Genomic DNA, 23,422 nt, shown 5'->3' on the forward strand with positions numbered 1-23,422 from the left:
GGGAGAGACCCCAGTAAGATCCACGCACGCATACTTCCTCCTATCCATACAAAGACCAAAATGTCAGTCGGTCTAAGTGTGGACCTTCCATCCTGCGGGCTCGTCAAAAAGTTCACCGGCGTTTTTTTCTTCACAGAATTACAAGCACGCCGACAAGCATCAAAGAGAACATCCCGAACCACATGATGTCTGTACTTGAAACCAGGGAGCTCTTTACAATGAACCGTGTGTTCCCCAAAGATGCATTGCCGCCTCAGGGGTTAATAAAAGTGATACTCATCTTTGGTGGCGGCAATTAACCAAAGGGAAGTCGAATTCAAGGGATTCACATAGTCAGTTATCTAAATATCCAAATAGTCAATTATCTATGAAGGAGAAAATATTTTCGGTAACGTTTTTTAGTTTTTACAATTATCAATCTTATTTAAGAATCTAAATAGTCAACACGAGAAATATATAACAGGAAACTGAAATTTTCAATTATCTATGAAGAAAGAAAATGTTTTTGGGTAACGTCTTTTTGTTGTTACAATTACCAATCCCACTTAAGAATCCAAATAGTCAACACTACATATATAGAATATGAAATGATCCAATAGGTACAATTTACGTCTCTGTAGATGCATGGCAGAGTAGCTTTTTTCCGCCTACGTATTTTCTCCCAGAATTCTCCCGCCACTTATGCTCAGATCTGCTTGGCCAGTCGATGGTTGACATCATCATCGTGTAGATGTTTGGCACCAGCTGGACAAGCCGGAGGGACAACTGCACCGACGATTTTTGGTTTAATGTGAGCACACTCAGCGGTGGCAGCTCCTCCTGAGTACGTCAAATTAATATCTGCCAACTCCACGGTGTCACATGGAAACCCTGAGCTGCAAATAAGCCTAATTGCCACCTTAGTAGTTGATGTTCCCTTGATCCTCCTAAAGGTCACATTCGCTAGCTTAACTTTTGATGGAGCTCCTTTCTAATATTCATAAAGAAAGATATATATAATCAACTTTCTATGTGAATAACACTATCGTAGGTATAAGGTATACTTATTTAATACTTACCTTGCAAGCATTCCAAGGGCAATATTCTTGATCGATCAATATGGGAGTTGCCACTTTGTTCATGATGATATCTTCGAAGTGGATGTCAGTGGCGGTGTTTGGTGGAGAAGAAGGCCAGCTCTTGATCCTGACTCCATTGGTAGTGTTCGTGATTGTGCAATTCTTGACAAAGATTCCTTGTACAGATTCTTCATTTGGGTATTTCCCTAAGCTTCCGACACTAATACCATGACCTGGTCCGCATGTGACTTTCTCAATATGGACGTTCTTGCTTCCATCTCCAAAGGAAATGCAATCATCACCCGTTTTTATGACTGAGTTTGTGATATTGAGACCGGTTAACCTACCGATGTGAATTCCATCTGTGTTGACACTGTTTCCCGGTGCATCAATGGTAACATGATCAAGTCTGGTATTGTTACAATGCAATACATTCATGTGGAAGTATTTGCTGTTCGCAGATGTTACACCATTAACCACTGAATTTGTAACTTTAGTCAATCTGATATTCTGAGAAACAACAGAGAAAGGTTGGCATGGCTACACAAAGCTCAACAAGTTCAAAATTTTAAAAAGAAAAAGAGAGAACACTTACCACTGGAATTTGACATGTTGCCTTCGAATCATGGCATTTGACAGACTTCCAAGTTTGCTGGCCTTGCCCATCGTAGGTACCACCGGTCATAGTCAACTTATCAACTCCCACGATGCTGATCCAATAGTCATTTTTGAACACTGTTGTATCAGGCGGAGCCTTCAGGGTGGCTCCGGTGGCCTTGATTTCAATCGCAGCCTTGCATGGACCTTTCAAGTCAAGCGGAGGATTTGCCAAATACGTCCCTGCCGGAATCAACACAGAGCTTGGCGCTGTTGCTGCACATGCTTCTTTCCAAGCAGCCATTATCGCCTAATTTCAACCCATCATCAAATATAAACGACCAATAACTTCAAAGATTTGTTAATAAAACATATCACACACACACCCACATATATAAATATATAAATGTCCGGATGGCTGAGTTTTCTAAAGCGCCTAACTCAAGTTGTAGTTTCTCTAAAAGGTCGTGGGTTCAAATCCCACTACACTTGCCATTCAAAGAAGTATATATATTTTGTGTGTGTAAATATTTACATTTTGTTGCTTAATATTTGTGATTCACCCTCTTTGGGTATAACGTTTCGTTTTATTTTCCTTTATGCATCAAATCTTAAAAAGAAAAGACAGTGATTTCGTACATAATCCTTTCTAGACCATCTAATGTATAAATTATATATAACTAAAAATTATTATGTACAAATCGCTACCTAAAAAAATGATATAGATAAAAAACATTATCCAATTTTTTTTTTCACAATTCATGTAAAACCATGAAACTTTCAAACTACACAAATTAATGCTATATATATATATATATATATATATATATATATATATATATATATATATATATATATATATTAAACATTAATTGAAGTGTTAATTTTGAAAAATAATACCATAATTAAATATCATAAATATTAATTATATATAATATAATTTATAATTAATTCATTTTACATTTAGTTATTGTAATATTACACATAATTAATGTTTATCACATTTAACTATGGTAATATTTTTATAATTAATGTTTATCACATTTGATCTCTCTCTCTCTCTCTCTCTCTCTCTCTCTCTCTCTCTCTCTCTCCTCTTAACTTGATTCAATCACACAAATATCTCACTTTGATTTCTACTACCAGTGATGTCCACCACCACCACCGTCAACGGTGGCCACCCGACCTCCGATGATTGTCACCACTGTTGCTACTCTGGTACCTATTGTCACCGACAACGTTAAAGCACCACTTGATTTGTAACCTTTGATTCTAGCTATCACTACCACCATCGAATCATCACCGCAACTCTCGATGTCGGTCTTTTACACCTTTAGAAATGTGATTTGTGCTTCGTCTTCAACCGTTGTCCTCTGTAATCACTAAAAATGTTGTCATCGTTGCCTCATCATCTTAGCCCAATTTAAAAGTCACCAACCGACATCATCCTCTCAGATGTGAAGCCAAAGACAATGATTTCTCATATCTGGACAAATCTGATGTGTTTGGTGCAATTTTACGTGTTGATCTATTGTGTATAGAGCATTTCATAGTAACCACTAGTGGTTCCACCACTACATCAACTTAATTTTCCTCTACTTAGCTCTGATATAACTGCATCAACTCCACCGACGTTGGCTTCTCTGGAGATTTTGCCTTTGCCATCATCTACCTCCACTTCATCAAATCTACAAACACATCCATTGCTTTATCTATTTCTTTATGGTGCACTACCATATACGCATCAGATCTCACCAGATCTAATGTGTTTATGCATTTTCAGAACACTACATTCACATGGCTCCTACTACCTACAAACCACCATGTCGCTTTCTTCTAGTACTACTGAAATAGATCTGGAGATCAACGAAGTTCTAAATGCCATATCTGCTTCCTAACACCAAATATGCATTAGATTATATGTATTTGATGGATTTCATGTATGGATTTGGTGTGTGTGGTGCATCTGATGATTGCTAGCAGCAGATCTGAATTTTATAGATAAATCATCAAGTAACATCAGGCATGTCGAGTTTTGTTGATAAACCTTCTAGTTATTTGTTATAATATTTGCATAAAAATGTTATTCACAACTTAAGTTTTATTATTGATATGTTCTAAAGTATATATAAAATGTGTGTATATTAGAATACTTTTAGCACCAAATTGAAACATACTTGGAGACATAAAAATATGGTTCCTTGGGGAACTTAAGTTTAGCGGAGATATGTGTAGAATTCAATTTCTAATTATAGTAAGGATCTTAGATAAACTTGTGGTATTTGGTGAATTTAAGGTGTTTGGAGATGGACATAACAACAATAAGGAAATGAAAAAGAAACTTGCTTCTTGATTTCATTCTAGAAAATTTAGTATTATGACTTCTTATAGAAAAGTCTAAGACATGTTCTTTAGATAGTGAATTACAAAACTAACCCTAAGTCTTTCCAAGGTCCAATTCTGTTTATTTGTTATTCGTAACCTACAAAATACACTTTCACTTAGACCTACAATCAATCCATATTTCCGTCTAATAGCTCCCCCATAAATCTTTCTCGCCCCACCCACTTTGGAGATACGCTCTATCTTCTCCAACATATGTGGAGAAATCACTTAATGAACCATCAACCTTTTCAATAGACACAAATGATCCATCTAAGAAATTTCCTGATCTGTAACATAGCTCAATATAGTTTAAACTCAAGAACAGTAATCGAGGAATTTAACAATCCTTACATGGATACAACATATTTAAAAATCATAGACAACCCCTCCCGAATCCGAACACTTGAACAATTTTTTGTCCAAAACATCCAACGATATCATGTTCCATTTAGCCTAATAATTTATCGAACATTCGTGAGAGTCCTTAATACTTCATCATTCATTCAGACATATATAAATCAATGCCTACCACCATTTAATGTGCATTATAACCTATTAATACACTCCATGTATCAAATTCCTGATACTTAGGTAACAGACATTTTTTTGGCCACAAGTGAAATGAACAACCAGAATCGAAGATCGGTCCTTTCAAATCTAGAATTAGACACCATGAATACCATATCTTCCTTAATTTGTACCACCATTCTCAAAGTTTAACCATTTTCTCTTCTTCTATAATCACTCATTCTTCTAATGATCAATTTCATCACATTTGTAACAAACATATTCTAGGTTGTGAATTTTACCCTTAGACATTGAACTTTCATTCTCTTTTAAGGAGATCATTTTATCCTTAACTTAGCCATTCAACCAACCCTTACAGATTTAGACTTGATAACACACCATGAAGCTATGATCGTTGAGTCATTATAATGCAAGCTCAATCGAATTGAATCCAATGTTATTATATGTCGGTCAACAAATAAAGAATTTATGAAATCCTTACCTAAGCATTATTCAGATCCATCAAGATTAAGTTCAATTCAATATATAAATGGTATTTTAGGATTGAAAACCCATTCATTGTTAGGGAAAACAAATATATCAAATACAAAATGTTATTTGTTAAAGATTTGTCCATATATAATTACTCAAGCCTTTGCCATTAACTTGATACAATTTCCTTATAAAAAAAGTTATAAAGAACTTTGTCTGAAGGAAATAATAATATTGTATAATCGGAATTGTCTTCTTGTTCCTTAAACTGTTGTTTATCCATACATTTAGGCGTCTCTACAACAACTGGAAGCCAAAACCTTGTTGTTTCAGTATTCCTTGCATCATGATAGTCCATAGACTAAATTTAAAAACTTATGATCACCATTTAGAGAACATTATTATATGCGACAAAGTTATCCAAGATTTGCCCTACCTTTCACATAACTAAATTCCCGTATAAACCTACTTAAAATGTAGCAACCCTTATTCTTAATCCTTAAGAACACTAATTGGGCATCTTTGATGAATTTTATTGAAGACCTTATGTGTGTGTGCTTTAAAACAACACCACAAAGAATTAAACATGTATTTGTAAAGGGTTAATTATAATATCAGAAACTCAAATAAAGACAATTTTATTGAATTATGATATTTCCTCTCTAAATAATGTAACACACATTTCCTTGTTGTGAAATTTGAATTCTACATATATTTTTTACCCTTCGTCTTGATCGAATACTTTGTACAAACCTAGTTGGATTTTATCAATGGGAAGTGTCTAAAGGTTGAAAATTTTTATTTGAATCATTTGTTTCCTTTCACTAGTGTCAATAGCACAATTGGTCACGATTAAAACCCATAGACATAGGCATTCAGTCATTTTTTTTTAAATGTAATCTATATTCACATCGTTTTTGATACCTTGTAGGCATATATAATAAAGTGTTACTAAACATCATGAAAAATCATTATTGATCAAGGAACCTATAGAGAACCATTATTGAACAAGGAACCAATTCAAAGTGTCAAAAATTAAAGCGATCAACGACAAAATGATGGGTCGTAAACTTTTATAATGGAAACGTATTCACCGAATTATACCAAAATTTACTTCCTTTTTTTACTTTAATTTTTAGGCCATATTTTTTACCGAAAAAAAAAACTCGAATATACCATTATTCATGAGTTTTTGTTCTGTTTCAATATATATCTGTATTGATATATAAAAAATAATTTTTTTTTCAAAAACACTCACTTCATTTGCTTTGTTTTTTTAAATGTCAAGGATTATTTTTTATAAAAAAAATAATAAATATATCAAAATTCATATTTTTTTGTACTTCCTAAACATAAATTTATATTAATGTAAAAAAATCAAAATTTCAGCTAAGATATTCACATTATGGATCTATTCAAATTCACATTGTGAATTCAAGAAATTGATTTGTATGTAGTTCAGATTCACAATATGAATAAATCAATTTGTTGATTTTACAAAATTAATTTATGAGTAATCAAAATATTAAAATATTATAAAATTATATATAAGTATATTTCGATTCATAAATAAATTCTACTAAATTAATTTGTGAATTATCAAAGGCTTGGAATATTAAGTTAGATTCACATTGTGAATGTTAAAATTAAAATATTTACAGTTAATATCAGATTCATAATGTAAATCTGCACATATCAATATGTTTTGTTATTGATGTCGATTTTTATTAATAGATGACAAAGAATTTGAAATTTTTGGTAATTATAGTTTTTTGGGATAAAAATAAACCTAAATATTAGGGAAAAAAAAATGAGGTGAGCTTCTTTTTTTTTTCGAAAAAATGTTTATTTTTTATATATCAATATTGATCTTTATGAAAAAATGAGGAAAATCGTGAACAATAGTATATTCATTTTTTCCAATAAAAAATGGCCTAAAAATGAAAAAAAAAACTTTTTTTTTTTTTGTAAAATACGGTATATATTTGTCTAATTCACAAATTTACAACCATTCATATGATCGTTTGATCATTATAATTTGTAACGCTCACGATTGGTTTCTTATTTATATATATATATATATATATATATATATATATATATATATATATATATATATATATATATATATATATATATATATATATATATATATATATATATATATATATATATATATATATATATATATATATATGACCTACCAAATTAAAGAAGTATAACCTAAAGATTTAATTACCAAACTAAGCTTCCATTTTTAGTGTTTGTTCTTTATGATAAATGTGATAGACTAGAATGTTGATGTGTAATCTAACACAACTTTCAGGTATACAATCATCATCAAACAACAATAGAAACACAGAAAATTAATTGATGTATATCATTTTTACCGGGCTGTCATCGGTTTTTCCATCTCCCTTGGCACCTTTAGTTTTTATGTTGACAACGGCTGCATGGTTCCGTGCAATAAATTCTATAAACAACAAGCAACATATTGCTCGCCGGAATGAGTTTGGTTTATCCATTTCACAGAAGTCCTTATTATATGCTTGCGTGCTATATATTTTCATATTCTGATAATGAAGTTACATTGACATGGGAGGCGAATATATATATATAAGAGATATGATAGACCTAACTCGAGGTAGAAGGTTTATTTTGGAAACCATTTTTTTCACTATTTTACCGAACATCTTAGGAAACGCGTTTCATATTGTAGTTTGGATCTCCCTTGGGACTTTTTAAGTGCATGAGAGCGAAGTGTAATTGCCACACTTTTATTTGTATATATATCTTTGTTAAGCTTGATCATGAAACTAACAAGCTAACTTAATTGTCTTTAAAGCTTTCTCTTTTAGTTTTCAAATGGTTGGGGGACTTATTTGTTTGTCCGTTCACATCTTTTGATGTTTGGTACACTTCTACTCGTTAAGGGATATTTTTTCTTCTTTTTGTTAGGACCTGGTTATATCAATTAAATAACCCAGTTTTAAAACGGATTTCATTGCCTTCGAGTCCTATGTGAAAAAATAAATAAACCCGGTTACAAAACTGGGTCCTATCAATCTAAAACCAGGACATATAATTAGAGAACACAAAACATGGCTACACAAGGAGATTTGGGCACGGTTCTACCACACAAAACCGGGTCATATAAGGCGATAAGAACCAATTACAATCCTCAAAACTGGGTCGTATAACTATTATATCTGCATCGGTTTCATTCTAATAACCGGGTTATTTAAAGAAAGCTGATTTTATAATACTTTTTTCTTTATGAAAATAACTAGCAAGGTGTACACCCAAAATTATATTATGTTACAACTAACCACCAACATTGATGATACTTACATCCAAAACACATTCAATAAAAAAAGCATGTTCTAATGAAAAAGTTATGTTAATGTAGACATGCTAAATAACCAACTATTACCGATGTAAACATGTTTGCATGTCACAAAAAACTCTTTGATTTAGTCAAATCTAACTACATTAAACTTACATAAAAAGAAAATCAAAAAAGAGCGTATCATTGCATCACAGTACGATTGTCCCATGATCAAGTATAACATATCCTTCATTCTCATTGAAAAACAAACACAATAAAGAATCAATTTTTTGTCTAATATTTTAAAACAATTGAATTTAACAATCAATCATTAAACTAAAAATAGGATGTTTTAAAGATTAACAAGTAACCTTATATTCATTTTTAGAAAACATCATTCATATAATTATTCTAAAATTCTCTAGCCCATATAACAACAATCATAACCAACTAAGGGAGTTCTTTCATTCTAAATTGTACAAAACTATATGAAATATTAAATTAAAACTAATGAATAACAAAAAATATAGTTTCTTGCTACAAACAAAATGAAAAAAATATTTAGTAAGTACCTACTCTATTCGGGAATCCATATAGCCGAGTCATTACAAAATCAAATTTTATAACATAGTGCCCAGCTGACTCTCGGATATGCCAACTTGGTTGCACTAAAATTGTGACAAAAAGTAAAAATAAATAAGAGAAATGCAACTACATTTAATTGTTGGATAAGCAATAAGATAAACTACCTCAGCTTACATTCATACAATTGGAGTTGGTGTGTTTTTTTCATACCTAGCTAACGCCCTAAAACTAAACAGCCAATTGAGTTGTGTTCAAGTTTATAGAACTAAATGTAATTTTCATGCCATATTAAAAAATTTATTACATGTCCAAAATTTTGAGCAGGTAGTAGGTGTCGACTTCATCAGAGAATCCAAAATGTATATGACACGACTAGAAGGGAAAATCACCAAAAGGACCCAATGCATACTAATGATGTTTAGGAAATTTAGTATAAATGAACAAAGTAACAAATAACTAATAATATAGATAAAAACTTATGGTACTTTTACAAGTATGGTGCGACAAGAAACGATGTGAGACACAGTTGAATAAACATAAATCTTGTGAAACCAACTACTATGTACACATTTTATCGATAATGAAAAAAGATAAAGACCATTTGATGCAATAATGTTACCAACTTAGATAAAATGCAAGGTGTTTAGTAGAGGTATGAACTATGAAGCTATTCCCCTTATACAAGGATTGTTGTGGCATTTATTTATGAATCTCTGATGCTTGTGTGGTCCCGAACAATAGAAAAAGAATACATATTACATAAAGAATACATATTGTTGCTTTTGTAGCAACCACAACCATTCTCTCCTCAACAATGACACACACGCACGCACCTACGCACCTACATCTAATCTCATACACCAATGTACTTTATCATACAACCATACATATAAAGACAACCAAAAATAAGCATAGATAACCATAGATACAACCATACAAGTTTATTTTTAATCTGAAAAAAATGCATAGAAAACCATAGTCTAAAATAAATTCGAAGTTTATTTTTAATCTGAAAAAAAGCATAGATAAGCATAGATGTGGTTCCTATTCTTGAAATTGTTGAAGAGAGATTATGAAGAATGAGAAAGGTTGTCTTGCTAACAAATTCGAAGTTTCTTCTGGAGTCAGGAGGGGATATATGTCTAAAAAACTTTGGTGGTTAGACAAGTAAACAACAGGACAATCTTGTGGAGATAGATTCTTGGAACCTTGAATTTTCAGTCTAAAAAATGGAGAGATTGTTATACAAGTCCAAATTTTAGCAACAAAATTATGAAACTTTCTTTGGTATCGACCCCTTAATAGCACAAATGGATGTGCCATTAACATGGCCATAAACAAAAATACGGCAATGAAGGATGTAACACTGTAAAAGCATATTCCTCTGGTTTTTTTTTAGCCCAAATTGAACTCTGCATTTCAAATATAAAACAATTAGGTAGATATAAATTATTAAAATTGTAGAGCAATAAAACACCTCATAGAAATTAAGAAATTAGGATGAGTATAACATGATAATTGAGTTCCAACAATTTCATATCTAACAATTATTGATTTCCATCCTTTATCCTCATGCACAAACACACACAAAAACATACTTTGCCATCGATAATCAACACACTTGAAGCTATAATAATCAAATGAAAGAAGAAAAAACAAATATCAATTAATAAACTTACAAAGTACACCACCAATAGAAATGTAGAGTTGCCTAGACAATTGAGTACTACTACAATAGAAATTATTTGGCGACCTAACTAGTGAGACGAAGAACGCGATAAGGAAAATGTCATAGAGGAGAAGGGTTTGACGCACCGATGTTGTGGTCAACACAATGAAGTGTAGTTGTCAGTTGAGGCACATGAGAAGGATCAGACGACAGTGCAGTGGTCAAAGTTGTCGGTTACTGTGGTGGTGAAGAAAAGGGGTAAGGAGTACGTGGCGGTGTGGGTTCTGATCGATTGGACCTAAAAATTGGTGGTGGGATACAAAATTTCCATGGCGAGATATCTAAAATTTTACCTCAAAATAAGTTAGCCAAAGCTGCTCTATCTTTTACAAAATAAAAAATAAATAAATTGTTCCTACTTCATCCACCTGCCTATTCATTGATCGGAAAGTGTAATCCATTATTTCTCTTTCCTCGTGTTATCCTTTAATTATGACAATTGTCATAATCTAGTGAGTAGGAAGAAAAGTAGGAAGATTTTATAAGAGGATATTTAATTTCTCAATCTTATTTGTAAACACATGTAAGACATTACACATTACTAATTGCACAACTTAATAAATAAATGTCTAATTTCACCAGTTAGTTTGATGTGTCTGTTAATTTCATCTCTAATATATATTAAAACATGAAAGTTATGACATCATCTTAAAAAATCAGGGCCATTGATTGTATTTCCTTTATAGGTTTCACACCCTTAGATCTAATTGCTGACATCATCTTCACTAAATAACAATTCATGGTCACACCTCATTTCTTTTGATAACTTATGTGTTTCCTTCATCAAATTCAAACTTTCCAAAATCGGATTCCAATCGTAACCTAGTCTCACAAACTGTTAACCTTAATTCAGCTCCACCAATGCAACAATCCACCGGCCATTCCTTCTCTGTCGACGAAGCCTATCATTCATCGATTCAACCTAGTGTATTAACACTCATGTTACAAGTAACATATTAGCAAATACATAGCGAAAGGTTATAATTATTTATTTAATAATTGTTAATTTCCTATAATCGTTTATTTATAATCTATTTACGGATCGGTAGGTTTAGATAATTTCCTTGAATGTTAGCTTAATTTAGGGTTAATTTGAATCGCATATTTACCTTTGATGTAATTTGTGTGCCTAAAAATAGACTGTGTATGAAATTTGTACATTTTTTGGTACTTGATGTTTTGTTTGGTTTATGAAATTCGTATATCATGCATCTTAATCGTTTAATTTTAATTTTTCTTACCTTCGGTACTTATGATCTCAGGTTGTAGATCAACTTGGCTAAATAATTTCCTTGGGATGAAGCACAACAACTATTTTCTATGGTATTCGAACGTAAAGTTTCAAAGGTTATACTCGCACAGTGGACCAATCAGGGAATTAGGTTTAGTCATTGGTTTTATAATGCAATTAAATATATTACTGTTTTCCTATCAATCTCATAGTTTATGTGGTTCATAGTTTAGTTAAACAAAAACCAAATTAAACTACAAGACATGGTTACATATTTTATGTAACACCCGAAATTTCAAACCAATTTAAACTTTAACAAGACATGTCAAGTTCATCAAAACATTACAACTTTGTTTTCAAAATACTAATTATCAGAGTTTTCCTAGAAACATAAACATAATAGGAAGAGCTGTACGATCATACCTTTGCCTTGCCGTGATCCCCTCAAGTACCTGAAACAATAAACTGAAACTGTAAGTCCGAAAGCTTAGTGAATTACCCCCAAAATACTGATACACATACAATCCACATAACGATATCAACAATATCATAACATTACAAACTAGAACAGCACAAAACGAGTCCACAACTCTATAGACTGGAATACCCCTAGGCCCACAATGTGAGTCTGGAATGCTTACCGAGCCCCAGCTCACATCTGGATTGCCACCGAGCCCTCAGTACGAGTCTAGAATGCCTACCGGGCCCTCAGCTCATATCTGGAATGCTCCTGAGTCCTCAGTATGAGTTTGGAATGCCTACCGGGCCCTAAGCTCATATCTGGAATACTCTAGGGTTTGTTGGCTACCGCATGGAGCAGTACAACCTCAACCCAACCCACATAACATATAACCTAACTACTAAGCATGCAATAATCATATAACATCACATGTAGTCCTACAGGTCTACCTAACTGGCATAACCACTAGCATTCAACACAAACTCATACTCAACACGTAACACTACTAGGATAACATATCCAATGGGTCGACCTTAGTGCCTTAGACCCCTTAGTATAGTGAGGATAACTCACCTCGTAGATGTCAACTCGGTAGATAAATCCCAACTCTTAGATCACTTGCCAAAGACTCCACCACCTATTACCATAGTACGAATGTACACATAAGTCCTCATGCTTACAAAGTACTCCATAAACCAACTAGTTATCCTTGGTTAAAGTCAAAGTCCTCAGTCAAGGTCAACATTCCATGTTGACCTCAACTCGCCGAGTACCCTCGGCTACTCGTCGAGTTCCTTGAAGCACATTCCAACTCGTCGAGTCATCCGGTGACTCATCGTGTTCCTTCGATTCTTGATCAAACTTTAAGGCCACCCGTCGAGTTTCCTCCTTGCAACTCTATAGATACACACGCATACATATCCTGGAGAAAACTCATCCGACTCGTCGAGTTGTTCTTCAACTCGTCGAGTCTTATGGCAATCTTCATCGGACTCGCCTAGTTGTTCATCAAACTCGACGAGTTCTCGGCCATCTTCATGTGACTCTCCGAGTCAACCTAGCGACTCACCGAGTCCATTCAGTCCCTTTTCCATACAGACTTGTTTTGAGCCATGCAGCGGCTCCAAATCACAGATCCAAGCTTCTAGGGTATGCTTATCACGTAAAGTTGCAAACTTTACGTGCATGCATGGCTATAAAGGCTCTAAATTCCTATTTTAAGCTCTTAATGGAGATTCATGCTCAAGAGGGGCCTCAATCATGACCAAAACTGTAAATTTATGCTTCTAGAATCCAAGGAAGGTCCAGATATGAAGTTACAACCTCATATCGAGCCCATAGATCATCTTACCAACTTATTATTCCACAAAACCCTAAAACTCAACCAATAGAAGATATCTACAAGGAAAATGATGATTTGGGTACCTCTAGAAGATGATAACTGAGATATGTGTTGACTCCCACACTCTACTTGCTTCAATATCCTTCTCCTCCAAGCCTTCTCCCTCCAAAGATCCTCTGTTTAAGCTTCAAACACACAATGGGCACACACACACACACACGTATTAGGGTTCTCAAGGACTCTCTAGAACTGTAAAGAGGCCCAAGGGAGGCTAAGGTTCCTTTAAATCGGGTGCAAAACCCCGGGATTTAGGGTTTCATCTGCGACAAGTCCCAATATGGACTCGTCGAGTAGGTCACTTAACCCAAGAAATCTTATTTAAAACAATACCTGAGAATCGGGGCGTTACAACTCTCCCCCACTCGAACTAGACTTCGCCCTCGAAGTCCGCTGGAATAAACAATGTCGGGTAATGCTCGCGCATCTTCGCCTCCGGCTCCCATGTCCACTCGGATCCCCTCCGATGTTCCCACTGCACCTTTACTAAAGGTATTTCCTTGTTCCGCAGAATCTTCTTCTTCCTTTACAAAATAGCCATAGGCCTATCCACATAGTTCAGGTGCTCATTGACCTGAATATCATCCAATGATACAATCGCCTCCTAGTCCATGATGCACTTCCGTAACTGCGAGACATGGAACGTGCTGTGAATCCGGCTAAGCTCCTCCGGAAGCTCAAGCCTATAAGCCACTTTGCCAACCCTGGAAATGACCCTGAATGGGCCAATACATCGAGGTCCCACTTTTCCCCTCTTCCTGAAGCGGATCACACCCTTCCAGGGCGAGACCTTCAGAAGTACCATGTCACCCACCTGAAATTCCAACTCAGATCGGCGTCTGTCGGCATAACTCTTCTGTCGACTCTGAGCGGTCTGCAGTCACTGCCTGATCTGCTGAATCTTCTCGGTAGTCTGCAAGACCACCTCCGTCTGACCCATCACCCTGTGACCAACCTCACCCTAACAAACTGGGGTGCGACACCTCCTCCCGTACAACATCTCGAATGGCGTGGCGCCAAGGCTAGAATGATAGTTGTTGTTGTAGGCGAACTCCGCAAGCGGTAGGTGAGAATCCTAACTCCCACCGAAGTCAATGACTCACGCCCTCAACATGTCCTCGAGGTTCTAAATAGTCCGCTCGCTCTGGCTGTCTGTCTGCGGGTGGAATGATGTGCTGTAGTGCAACCGCATGCCCAACTCCTTGTGAAAATTTTGCCAAAAGCGGGAGGTAAACCTGACAACCCGATCAGAGTCAAAGGAAACGGGTATCCCATGGCGAGACACGATCTCGCAAACATACACTTCGGCCAACTTTTCGGCCGACGAACTCTCTCGTATGGCCAAGAAATTGGCACCCTTGGTCAATCGATCCACGATGAACCAAATGGTATCAAACCCCTTCGTCGTCCTTGGCAGCTTTGTGATAAAGTCCATCATGATCTGTTCCCATTCCCACATGGAAATCTGCAGGGGCTGCAGCTTGCCATGCGGCCTCTGATGCTCGGCCTTGACCATCCTACAGGTCAAGCACCTCTCGACGTACCAAGCGATCTCGCGCTTCATACACGGCCACCAGTAGCTCAAACTCAAATCCCGATACATCTTGGTGCCCCCCGGGTGAATAGAGAAATGAGACTTATAAGCCTCCTCCAGAACCGTCTGCCTAACCCCACCAGACACCGGAACCTAAACCCGACCGCATCGGGTTAATAGTCCCCGACTATCCTGCACGAATCGGGTATTCTCACCCTTGATCCTCTCCAACTTCCAAATCTCTGGTCGTATGCCCTCCACCTGGGCATCTCTAATCAAACTCATAAGCAGAGAATCCACCGCTATCCTCAAACATACCATAGGGGTTGAAGACCCAGCCGATTTGCGGCTCAAAGCGTCTGCAACCCCATTCGCTTTACCAGGGTGGTAAAGGATCTCACAATCATAGTCCTTGACTACATCCAGCCATCTGTGTTGCCTCATGTTCAGGTTCGGTTGATCCATGATATGTCTTAAGCTCTTGTGATCTGTGTAAATGGTACAACGGACCCCATAAATGTAATGTCTCCATATCTTGAGTGCACACACCACCGCCCCCAGCTCCAAGTCATGTGTAGGGTATCTCGTCTCATGCGGCTTCAGCTGCCGCGATGCGTAGGCTATCACTCGTCCCCTCTACATGAGGACCGCTCCTAAACCTATGATAGATGCATCACAGAACACCACAAAATCCTCAACTCGCTCCGGGAGTGTCAAGACTGGTGCCTCACACAAACGCTGACAGAGGGTCTCAAACGCCCTCTGCTGCTCGGGGCCCCACCGGAAATCCGCCCCTTTCCTCGTCAGACGAGTGAGAGGTACTGCAATCTTGGAGAAATCCCATATGAATCTCCCATAGTATCCTGCCAATCCCAGAAAACTCCTAATATCTAAGGGAGATTTCAGGATTTCCCACTGCATAACTGCCTCGATCTTGGCCGGATCGACCAAAATCCCCTCCTGGTTAACGAGGTGTCCGAGGAACACGACCTCTCGCAACCAAAACTCACACTTCGAGAACTTGGCGTACAACCGTTCTCGTCTCAGGACTCCCAACAACTATCGCAGACGCTCCTCATGCTGTTTTCGGGTCTTGGAACACCAAGATATCATCTATAAACATTATGACCGAGCGGTCAAGCATCAGTCTGTAGACCCGGTTCATCAAGTCCATAAATATTGATGGCGCGTTGGTGAGCCCAAACGGCATCACCACGAACTCATAATGTCCATAACGAGTTCGGAAAGCGGTCTTTTCCAAGTCCTCCTCTCTGACCCTGACCTGATGATACCCAAACCTCGAATCTATCTTGGAAAACCAAGATGCGCCCTATAACTGATCGAAGAGATCGTCTATCCTCGGGAGTGGGTAACGGTTCTTCACCGTTAACTTGTTCAACTCCCGGTAATCAATGCACATCCGGTGCGAACCGTCCTTCTTCCGGACAAAAAGAATCGGCGCCCCCCCATGGAGAACTGCTAGGTCGAATGAACTACTTGAAGGGTTTTGAGCATTCTAACACTTCCTAAGTGTACATGCAACCCTAATAACTTTGGATCTATGTTTGTCTAATAATCATGCAATGTTGTTTTCCAAGGTTATGAACCTATCTAACATACATGGGGTATAATTTTCTTTGTATAAAAGATAGAACTACATACCTTGTTGTTGAAAGTGTTCCTTGAAACCTTGTGAGCCTAGCACCTCAAGTGTGATGCCTCAAATGCTTCACACAACACCAAATGCGAAGAATAAACTTGAGAGAATACTCTAACACATGCAAAATCGGCCAAGCCCTCTTGATTCTTAGTGTAGCCGATTTTAGGGAGAGTTACATTGCTTATATAGTGTGTTGCATTAGGTAAACCCTAATGTTCCATGACTCTTCATTTCTTGATCCATGGGTTAACTCCATGGAGCATCCTATGGGTGGAACCCAACTTGATAATTCATGGAACATCTTAGCCCACTATATAAGATATGGAAGATTTACATAATCTACCCATATATCTAATTAGTTATCTTTTGATCACTTAATTAATTCTAAATTAATTCTTGATCAAAACTAATTAAATAATATTATTAATATATTAGAACATATAATATATTAATAAATCTTATGTGTTATTTCTCTCATTTAGTTTATTCAATTGCATGGTGCCATGCAACCCAAATGGACCATGCCGGGTCGGGTCAAGTACTTACCAGAAATAGTTATGGACTTAGACACCTTATCTAACAGTCTCCCACTTGGATAAGTCTAATAACTATAACTGCAATACTTCAAGAACCGATCGGCAATCGTAGCTCTTTCAAGGTCTCTCGAAACTGAGAAGATGTTGATACACCATTTAAGATAAGTGATCATATAATCCTCTGTTCTAGATATCAGCCGGACAATTACATGGAACAATGTCTTGCTTATTGTCCAGCAGTTTGTTTTCCCGATTCCCGATTTGTTTGACGAAGAACTAAATTGAACACATCAACTTATTTCTGACCGGGCCCGGTACATAGGTCAAAACAAAATCATCGAGGGGCCTAGGTATCAACTTCTAATCCAAGAAGGAACAGATAAACTTCGACTCATATGTTTGTTCTAATACTAGTTGAATTATACACAAAAGCACGTTTTATAACATCGAGTTACCAATGCGTTTTCGTACAATCAATGCATAATCATTTCATAGGCAAGAAATCATATCTCTAGGTTTGAAGACTTATATGATATTACCATCTCACGATCACTCGAGATAAAATTCCATGAAGTGATTCCAGTGAGCATGGGTTGATTCCAATACTCAGAACTTGTGAGCACTCATGAAGTGTTGTCTCATATCCTGACACCTACAACCAACTTCATAACAGTCTTACTTCATATCTACTTCCAACATATGACTGACTGTGGAAAATTTGAATAATATGTGAAACCACAACATACTATTATGGAATTCAAAACATGCAAAAGAAATTATAGTAAATGATTGACAAAAGATAGTAACACTTTACTCATAAATAAACACAACTTTTATTCATCATCAGATGTCAATTACACTTTACAAATTTCATAATTTATCTAACTACTAAAACTTATATCAACCCTATGCTCCGAGCATGCTGGAGATGCTTAACCCTACTCAGGCCCTTCGTGAGGGGATCTGCTAGGTTCTCATCCGATGATACCCTCTTTGCCACAAGGATTCCTTCTTCTATGCGATGTCTGATAAAATGATATTTTCTATCGATGTGCCTGGATCTCCCGTGATCCCTTGGTTCCTTGGCTAAGGCAACAACACTTTCACTATCACAGAAAATTTTCATGGGCTCCTTTATAGCTGGTACTACTCCAAGGTCTCCTATGAAGTTCTTCAGCCATATAGCCTCCTTTCCTGCCTCGCTCGCTGCTATATACTCTGATTCACAAGTGGAATCAGCCACTGTCTCCTGCTTGGAACTCTTCCAAGTGATTGCTCCTCCGTTTAGGGTGAAGACCCAGCCCGACTGAGAGCGGAAATTATCCCTATCAGTCTGGAAACTAGCATCACAATACCCTACAACTCTCAAGTCATCACTCCCACCGAGGGTAAGGACCCAGTCCTTAGTCCTCCGTAGGTTCTTGAGGATATTCTTTACCGCAGTCCAGTGAGCCTTGCCAGGATTCCCCTGATACCTGCTAATCATGATCAAGGAAAAGGCTACATCAGGTCGAGTACAAGTCATAGCATACATGATCGAGCCTACTGCCAAAGCATAAGGCACTCGACTCATTTCTGCTATCTCAGCCTCAGTACTAGGGCTTTGTGTCTTACTTAATATGGCGTTACTCTGGATAGGTAACTCTCCTTTCTTGGAGTTCTGCATGCTGAATCTCTTCAACAGCTTGTCCAAGTAGGTACTTTGACTAAGTCCAATTAGTCTTTTACTCCAGTTTCTCAAAATCCTTATCCTTAGAATATAGGCAGCTTCTCATAGGTCCTTCATAGAGAAACACTTCCCAAGCCAGGACTTAACTTCCTGCAGAGTTGGGATGTCATTTCCTATAAGTAGTATGTCATCCACATACAATACCAAAAAGCTAACTATACTCCCACTAGCCTTGACATACACACAAGATTCATCTTCACTCCTAGAAAAGCCAACTTCCTTGACTTTCTCATCAAAGCAAAGATTCCATCTGCGAGGTGCTTGCTTTAATCCATAAATGGATTTCTCAAGCTTACACACTCTATTAGGGTACTCGTTACTAACAAAACCTTCTGGCTGACTCATGTAAACATCTTCAGTCAACTTTCCATTAAGGAAAGCGGTTTTGACATCCATTTGCCATATTTCATAATCATGAAATGCAGCTATGGCTAACATAACCCTAATAGACTTAATCTTAGCTACTAGAGAAAAAGTCTCATCATAATCCACTCTAGGAGATTGAGAGAAGCCCTTTGCAACCAGTCGAGCCTTATAAGTGTGTACATTACCATCCATGTCGGTCTTCTTCTTGAAGATCCATTTTCACCCTTCAGTCTTACAACCTGGTACATTCTCATCCAAGTTCCAAACTTGAATGTCATACATGGATTGTATCTCGCTATCCATAGCCTCTTTCCATTTAACAGACTTAGGGCCTGACTCCTTCATTATCACAGAAAATCTCCATGGGCTCCTTTATAGCAGGTACAACTCCAAGGTCACCGATGAAGTTCTTCAGCCATATTGCCTCCTTCGACGCTTTGCTCGCTGCAATGTACTCTAATTCGCACGTTGAATCAGCTACGGTTTCTTGGTTGGAACTCTTCCACGTCACTGCTCCTCTATTCAGGGTAAAGACCCAGCCCGACTGTGAACGGTAGTTGTCCTTGTCGGTCTGAAAGCTGGCGTCACTATACCCTCGCACCTTCAAGTCATCACTCCCTCCGAGGACTAAGAACCAATCCTTCGTCCTCCGAAGGTACTTAAGGATATTCTTCACCGCAATCCAATGGGCTCTGCCAGGATTCCCTTGATATCTGCTAACCATGCTCAAAGCAAAGGCTACATCAGGGCGAGTACAAGTCATAGCGTACATGATTGAGCTAACTGCGGAAGCGTATGGTACTCGACTCATTTCTGCTATTTCAGCTTCGGTACTCGGACTTTGAGTCTTACTCAACTTGGCATTACTTTGTATCGGCAATTCTTCCTTCTTCGAGTTTTCCATACTAAAACATTTTAGTACCTTTTCCAAGTAAGTATTCTGACTAAGTCCAATTAGTCTCTTACTTCTTTCTCTTACTATCCTTATTCCCAAAATGTAAGAAGCCTCTCCGAGGTCCTTCATAGCGAAGCACTTCCCGAGCCAGGACTTAACTTCCTGCAGAGTCGGAATGTCGTTTCCTATGAGTAATATGTCATCGACATATAGAACGAGGAAGCTAACTATACTCCCATTGGCTTTGACATATACACATGATTAATCTTCGCTTCGTATAGTTGCAGCCTTAAATCATCCTATCAAGTTGCTATGGTGAAGGCAACCCAAAAGGACCATGCACAACCGGGTCAAATACTTGCCTAATATAGTTGCAGCCTTAGACACTATTCCAACAGTCTCCCACTTGGATAAGTCTAGTAACTATATGCACAAGTACAATTCGGTTTGCAATCGTGGCTCTCAAAGACGCTGTCAAACTCTGATCTAATCAATCTTGTCCTTTAGATAAGGGATCGTACAGTCCTCTGTTAGATATCATGCTGACAATCCTATGGAATGGTTAGTCAAGCATTTAGGTTTCTCGATCTCTGATTTATTATGAAATAGAACTTAATCGAACACATAAATTCAGTTCTGACCGGGCCCGACACATAAGTCAAATCAAATCATCGAGCGGCCGAGATATCGCTTTTACCTTCTTAGATAAAAGTCACAGATAAACTTCGACTTATATGCATTTACTTATTCATTAACCAACTATACACAACAATACGTTTTATAACACCGAGTTACTGATGCGTTTTCGCATTATCAATGTACAATCAATTAAAATATAACAAACCATATATCTAGGTTTTAAGACTATATGATATTATCATCTTGTGATCACCCTTTTATATCATATTCCATAAGGTGATTCCAGCAAGCGCGGGTTTGTTCCAATGCTCAAAACTAGTTCATAAGCACTCATGAATGTTGCAGCAACCCTTTGCTATGTCTAACACCATTTAGACAATCTACACACCAATTCATGACAATCTTCATTCATATCTACTTCCAACATATGAACGATTGTGGACAATTTGAACAATTCGATTATTCCTAATAAACTCAACTATTCTGGAAGTCAAAACATGCAAAGTGAAACAATAGTTAAACAATTAACATAAGATAGTAACATTACTCATAAATAAAACTCCTTTATTTAATCATCAAATGTTAATTACGTTTATCTATTACATGTTTCTAATACTATCTAATCTATGCTAATATCATCCTTCAGCCGAATACTCCTAGCATGCTGCAAGTGCTTAACCCTACTCAGTCCCTTCGTAAGCGGATCTGCTGGGTTATCTTCTGATGATATCCTCTTCACTACGAGTTGTCCTTCTTCTACACGATGTCTGATGAAGTGATATTTTATGTCGATATGTCGTGATCTACCATGATCCCTTGGTTCCTTGGTCAAGGCAACCGCTCCTTCGTTATCACAGAAAATCTCCATGGGCTCCTTTATGGCAGGTACAACTCCAAGATCACCGATGAAGTTCTTCAGCCATATTGCCTCCTTCGACGCTTCGCTCGCTGCAATGTACTCTGATTAGCACGTTGAATCAGCTCCAGTTTCCTGCTTGGAACTCTTCCATGTCACTGCTCCTCCATTCAAGGTAAAGACCCAACCCGACTGCGAACGGTAGTTGTCCCTGTCGGTCTGGAAACTTGCGTCACTATACCCTCGCACCTTCAAGTCATCACTCCCTCCGAGGACTAAGAATCATTCCTTCGTCCTCCGAAGGTACTTAAGGGTATTCTTTACCGCAATCCAATGTGCTCTGCCAGGATTCCCTTGATATCTGCTAACCATGCTCAAAGCGAAGGCTACATCAGGGCGAGTACAAGTCATAGCGTACATGATTGAGCCAACTGCGGAAGCGTATGGTACTCGGCTCATTTATGCTATTTCAGCTTCGGTACTCGGACTTTGAGTCTTACTCAACTTGGCATTACTTTGTATCGGCAATTCTCCCTTCTTCGAGTTTTCCATACTAAAACATTTTAGTACCTTTTCCAAGTAAGTATTCTGACTAAGTCCAATTAGTCTCTTACTTCTTTCTCTTACTATCCTTATTCCCAAAATGTAAGAAGCCTCTCCGAGGTCCTTCATAGCGAAGCACTTCCCGAGCCAGGACTTAACTTCCTGCAGAGTCGGAATGTCGTTTCCTATGAGTAATATGTCATCGACATATAGAACGAGGAAGCTAACTATACTCCCATTGGCTTTGACATATACACATGATTAATCTTTGCTTCGTACAAATCCAAACTCTTTGACTTTCTCATCGAAGCAAAGATTCCATCTGCGAGACACTTGCTTAAGTCCATAAATGGACTTCTCAAGCTTACACACTCTATTCGGATGTTTCGAATCCACAAACCCCTCTGGCTGAGCCATGTAAACATCCTCAGCCAACTTTCCGTTAAGGAAAGCGGTCTTGACATCCATTTGCCAAATCTCATAATCATGAAATGCGGCAATTGCTAGCATCACTCTAATAGATTTTATCTTCGCAACTGCTGAGAAGGTCTCATCATAGTCAACTCCGGGAATTTGAGTAAAGCCCTTCGCAACCAATCGCGCTTTATATGTGTGTACGTTTCCATCCACGTCGGTCTTCTTCTTGAAGATCCATTTGCACCCAACGGTCTTACGTCCGGACACATTATCAACCAAATTCCAGACTTGGTTATCATACATGGATTGGATCTCGCTATCCATTGCCTCTTTCCATTTCGCAGACTCCGGGCCTGCCATGGCTTCCTTATAGCTATTAGGTTCATCAAGATTTATTAGTGTACCATCACTAATATACGTGTCGCCTTCGGTAGTAATATGAAAACCATAAAAATGGGGATGAACTCTAACTCTAT

General features: G+C 37.4%; 1 protein-coding gene across 1 annotated transcript; it reads right to left on the bottom strand.

Annotated features, from left to right (window-relative positions):
• Positions 1–438: 438 nt before the first annotated feature.
• On the bottom strand, positions 439–7,629 carry LOC145063169 (exopolygalacturonase-like). The gene is made up of 4 exons (XM_079010753.1): positions 7,430–7,629; positions 1,654–1,965; positions 1,059–1,568; positions 439–970 (listed from the first exon to the last, which is right to left on the bottom strand). The coding sequence occupies exons 1-4, from the start codon at positions 7,607–7,609 to the stop codon at positions 686–688; spliced, it is 1,287 nt and encodes a 428-aa protein (XP_078866879.1). The 5' UTR covers positions 7,610–7,629; the 3' UTR covers positions 439–685.
• Between the last annotated feature and the right edge of the window lie 15,793 nt (positions 7,630–23,422).

This window comes from Lactuca serriola, chromosome 7 (assembly GCF_051521515.1).
Source record: "Lactuca serriola cultivar US96UC23 chromosome 7, Lser_US96UC23_V15, whole genome shotgun sequence".
In the NCBI taxonomy this organism is placed as follows: Eukaryota; Viridiplantae; Streptophyta; class Magnoliopsida; order Asterales; family Asteraceae; genus Lactuca; species Lactuca serriola.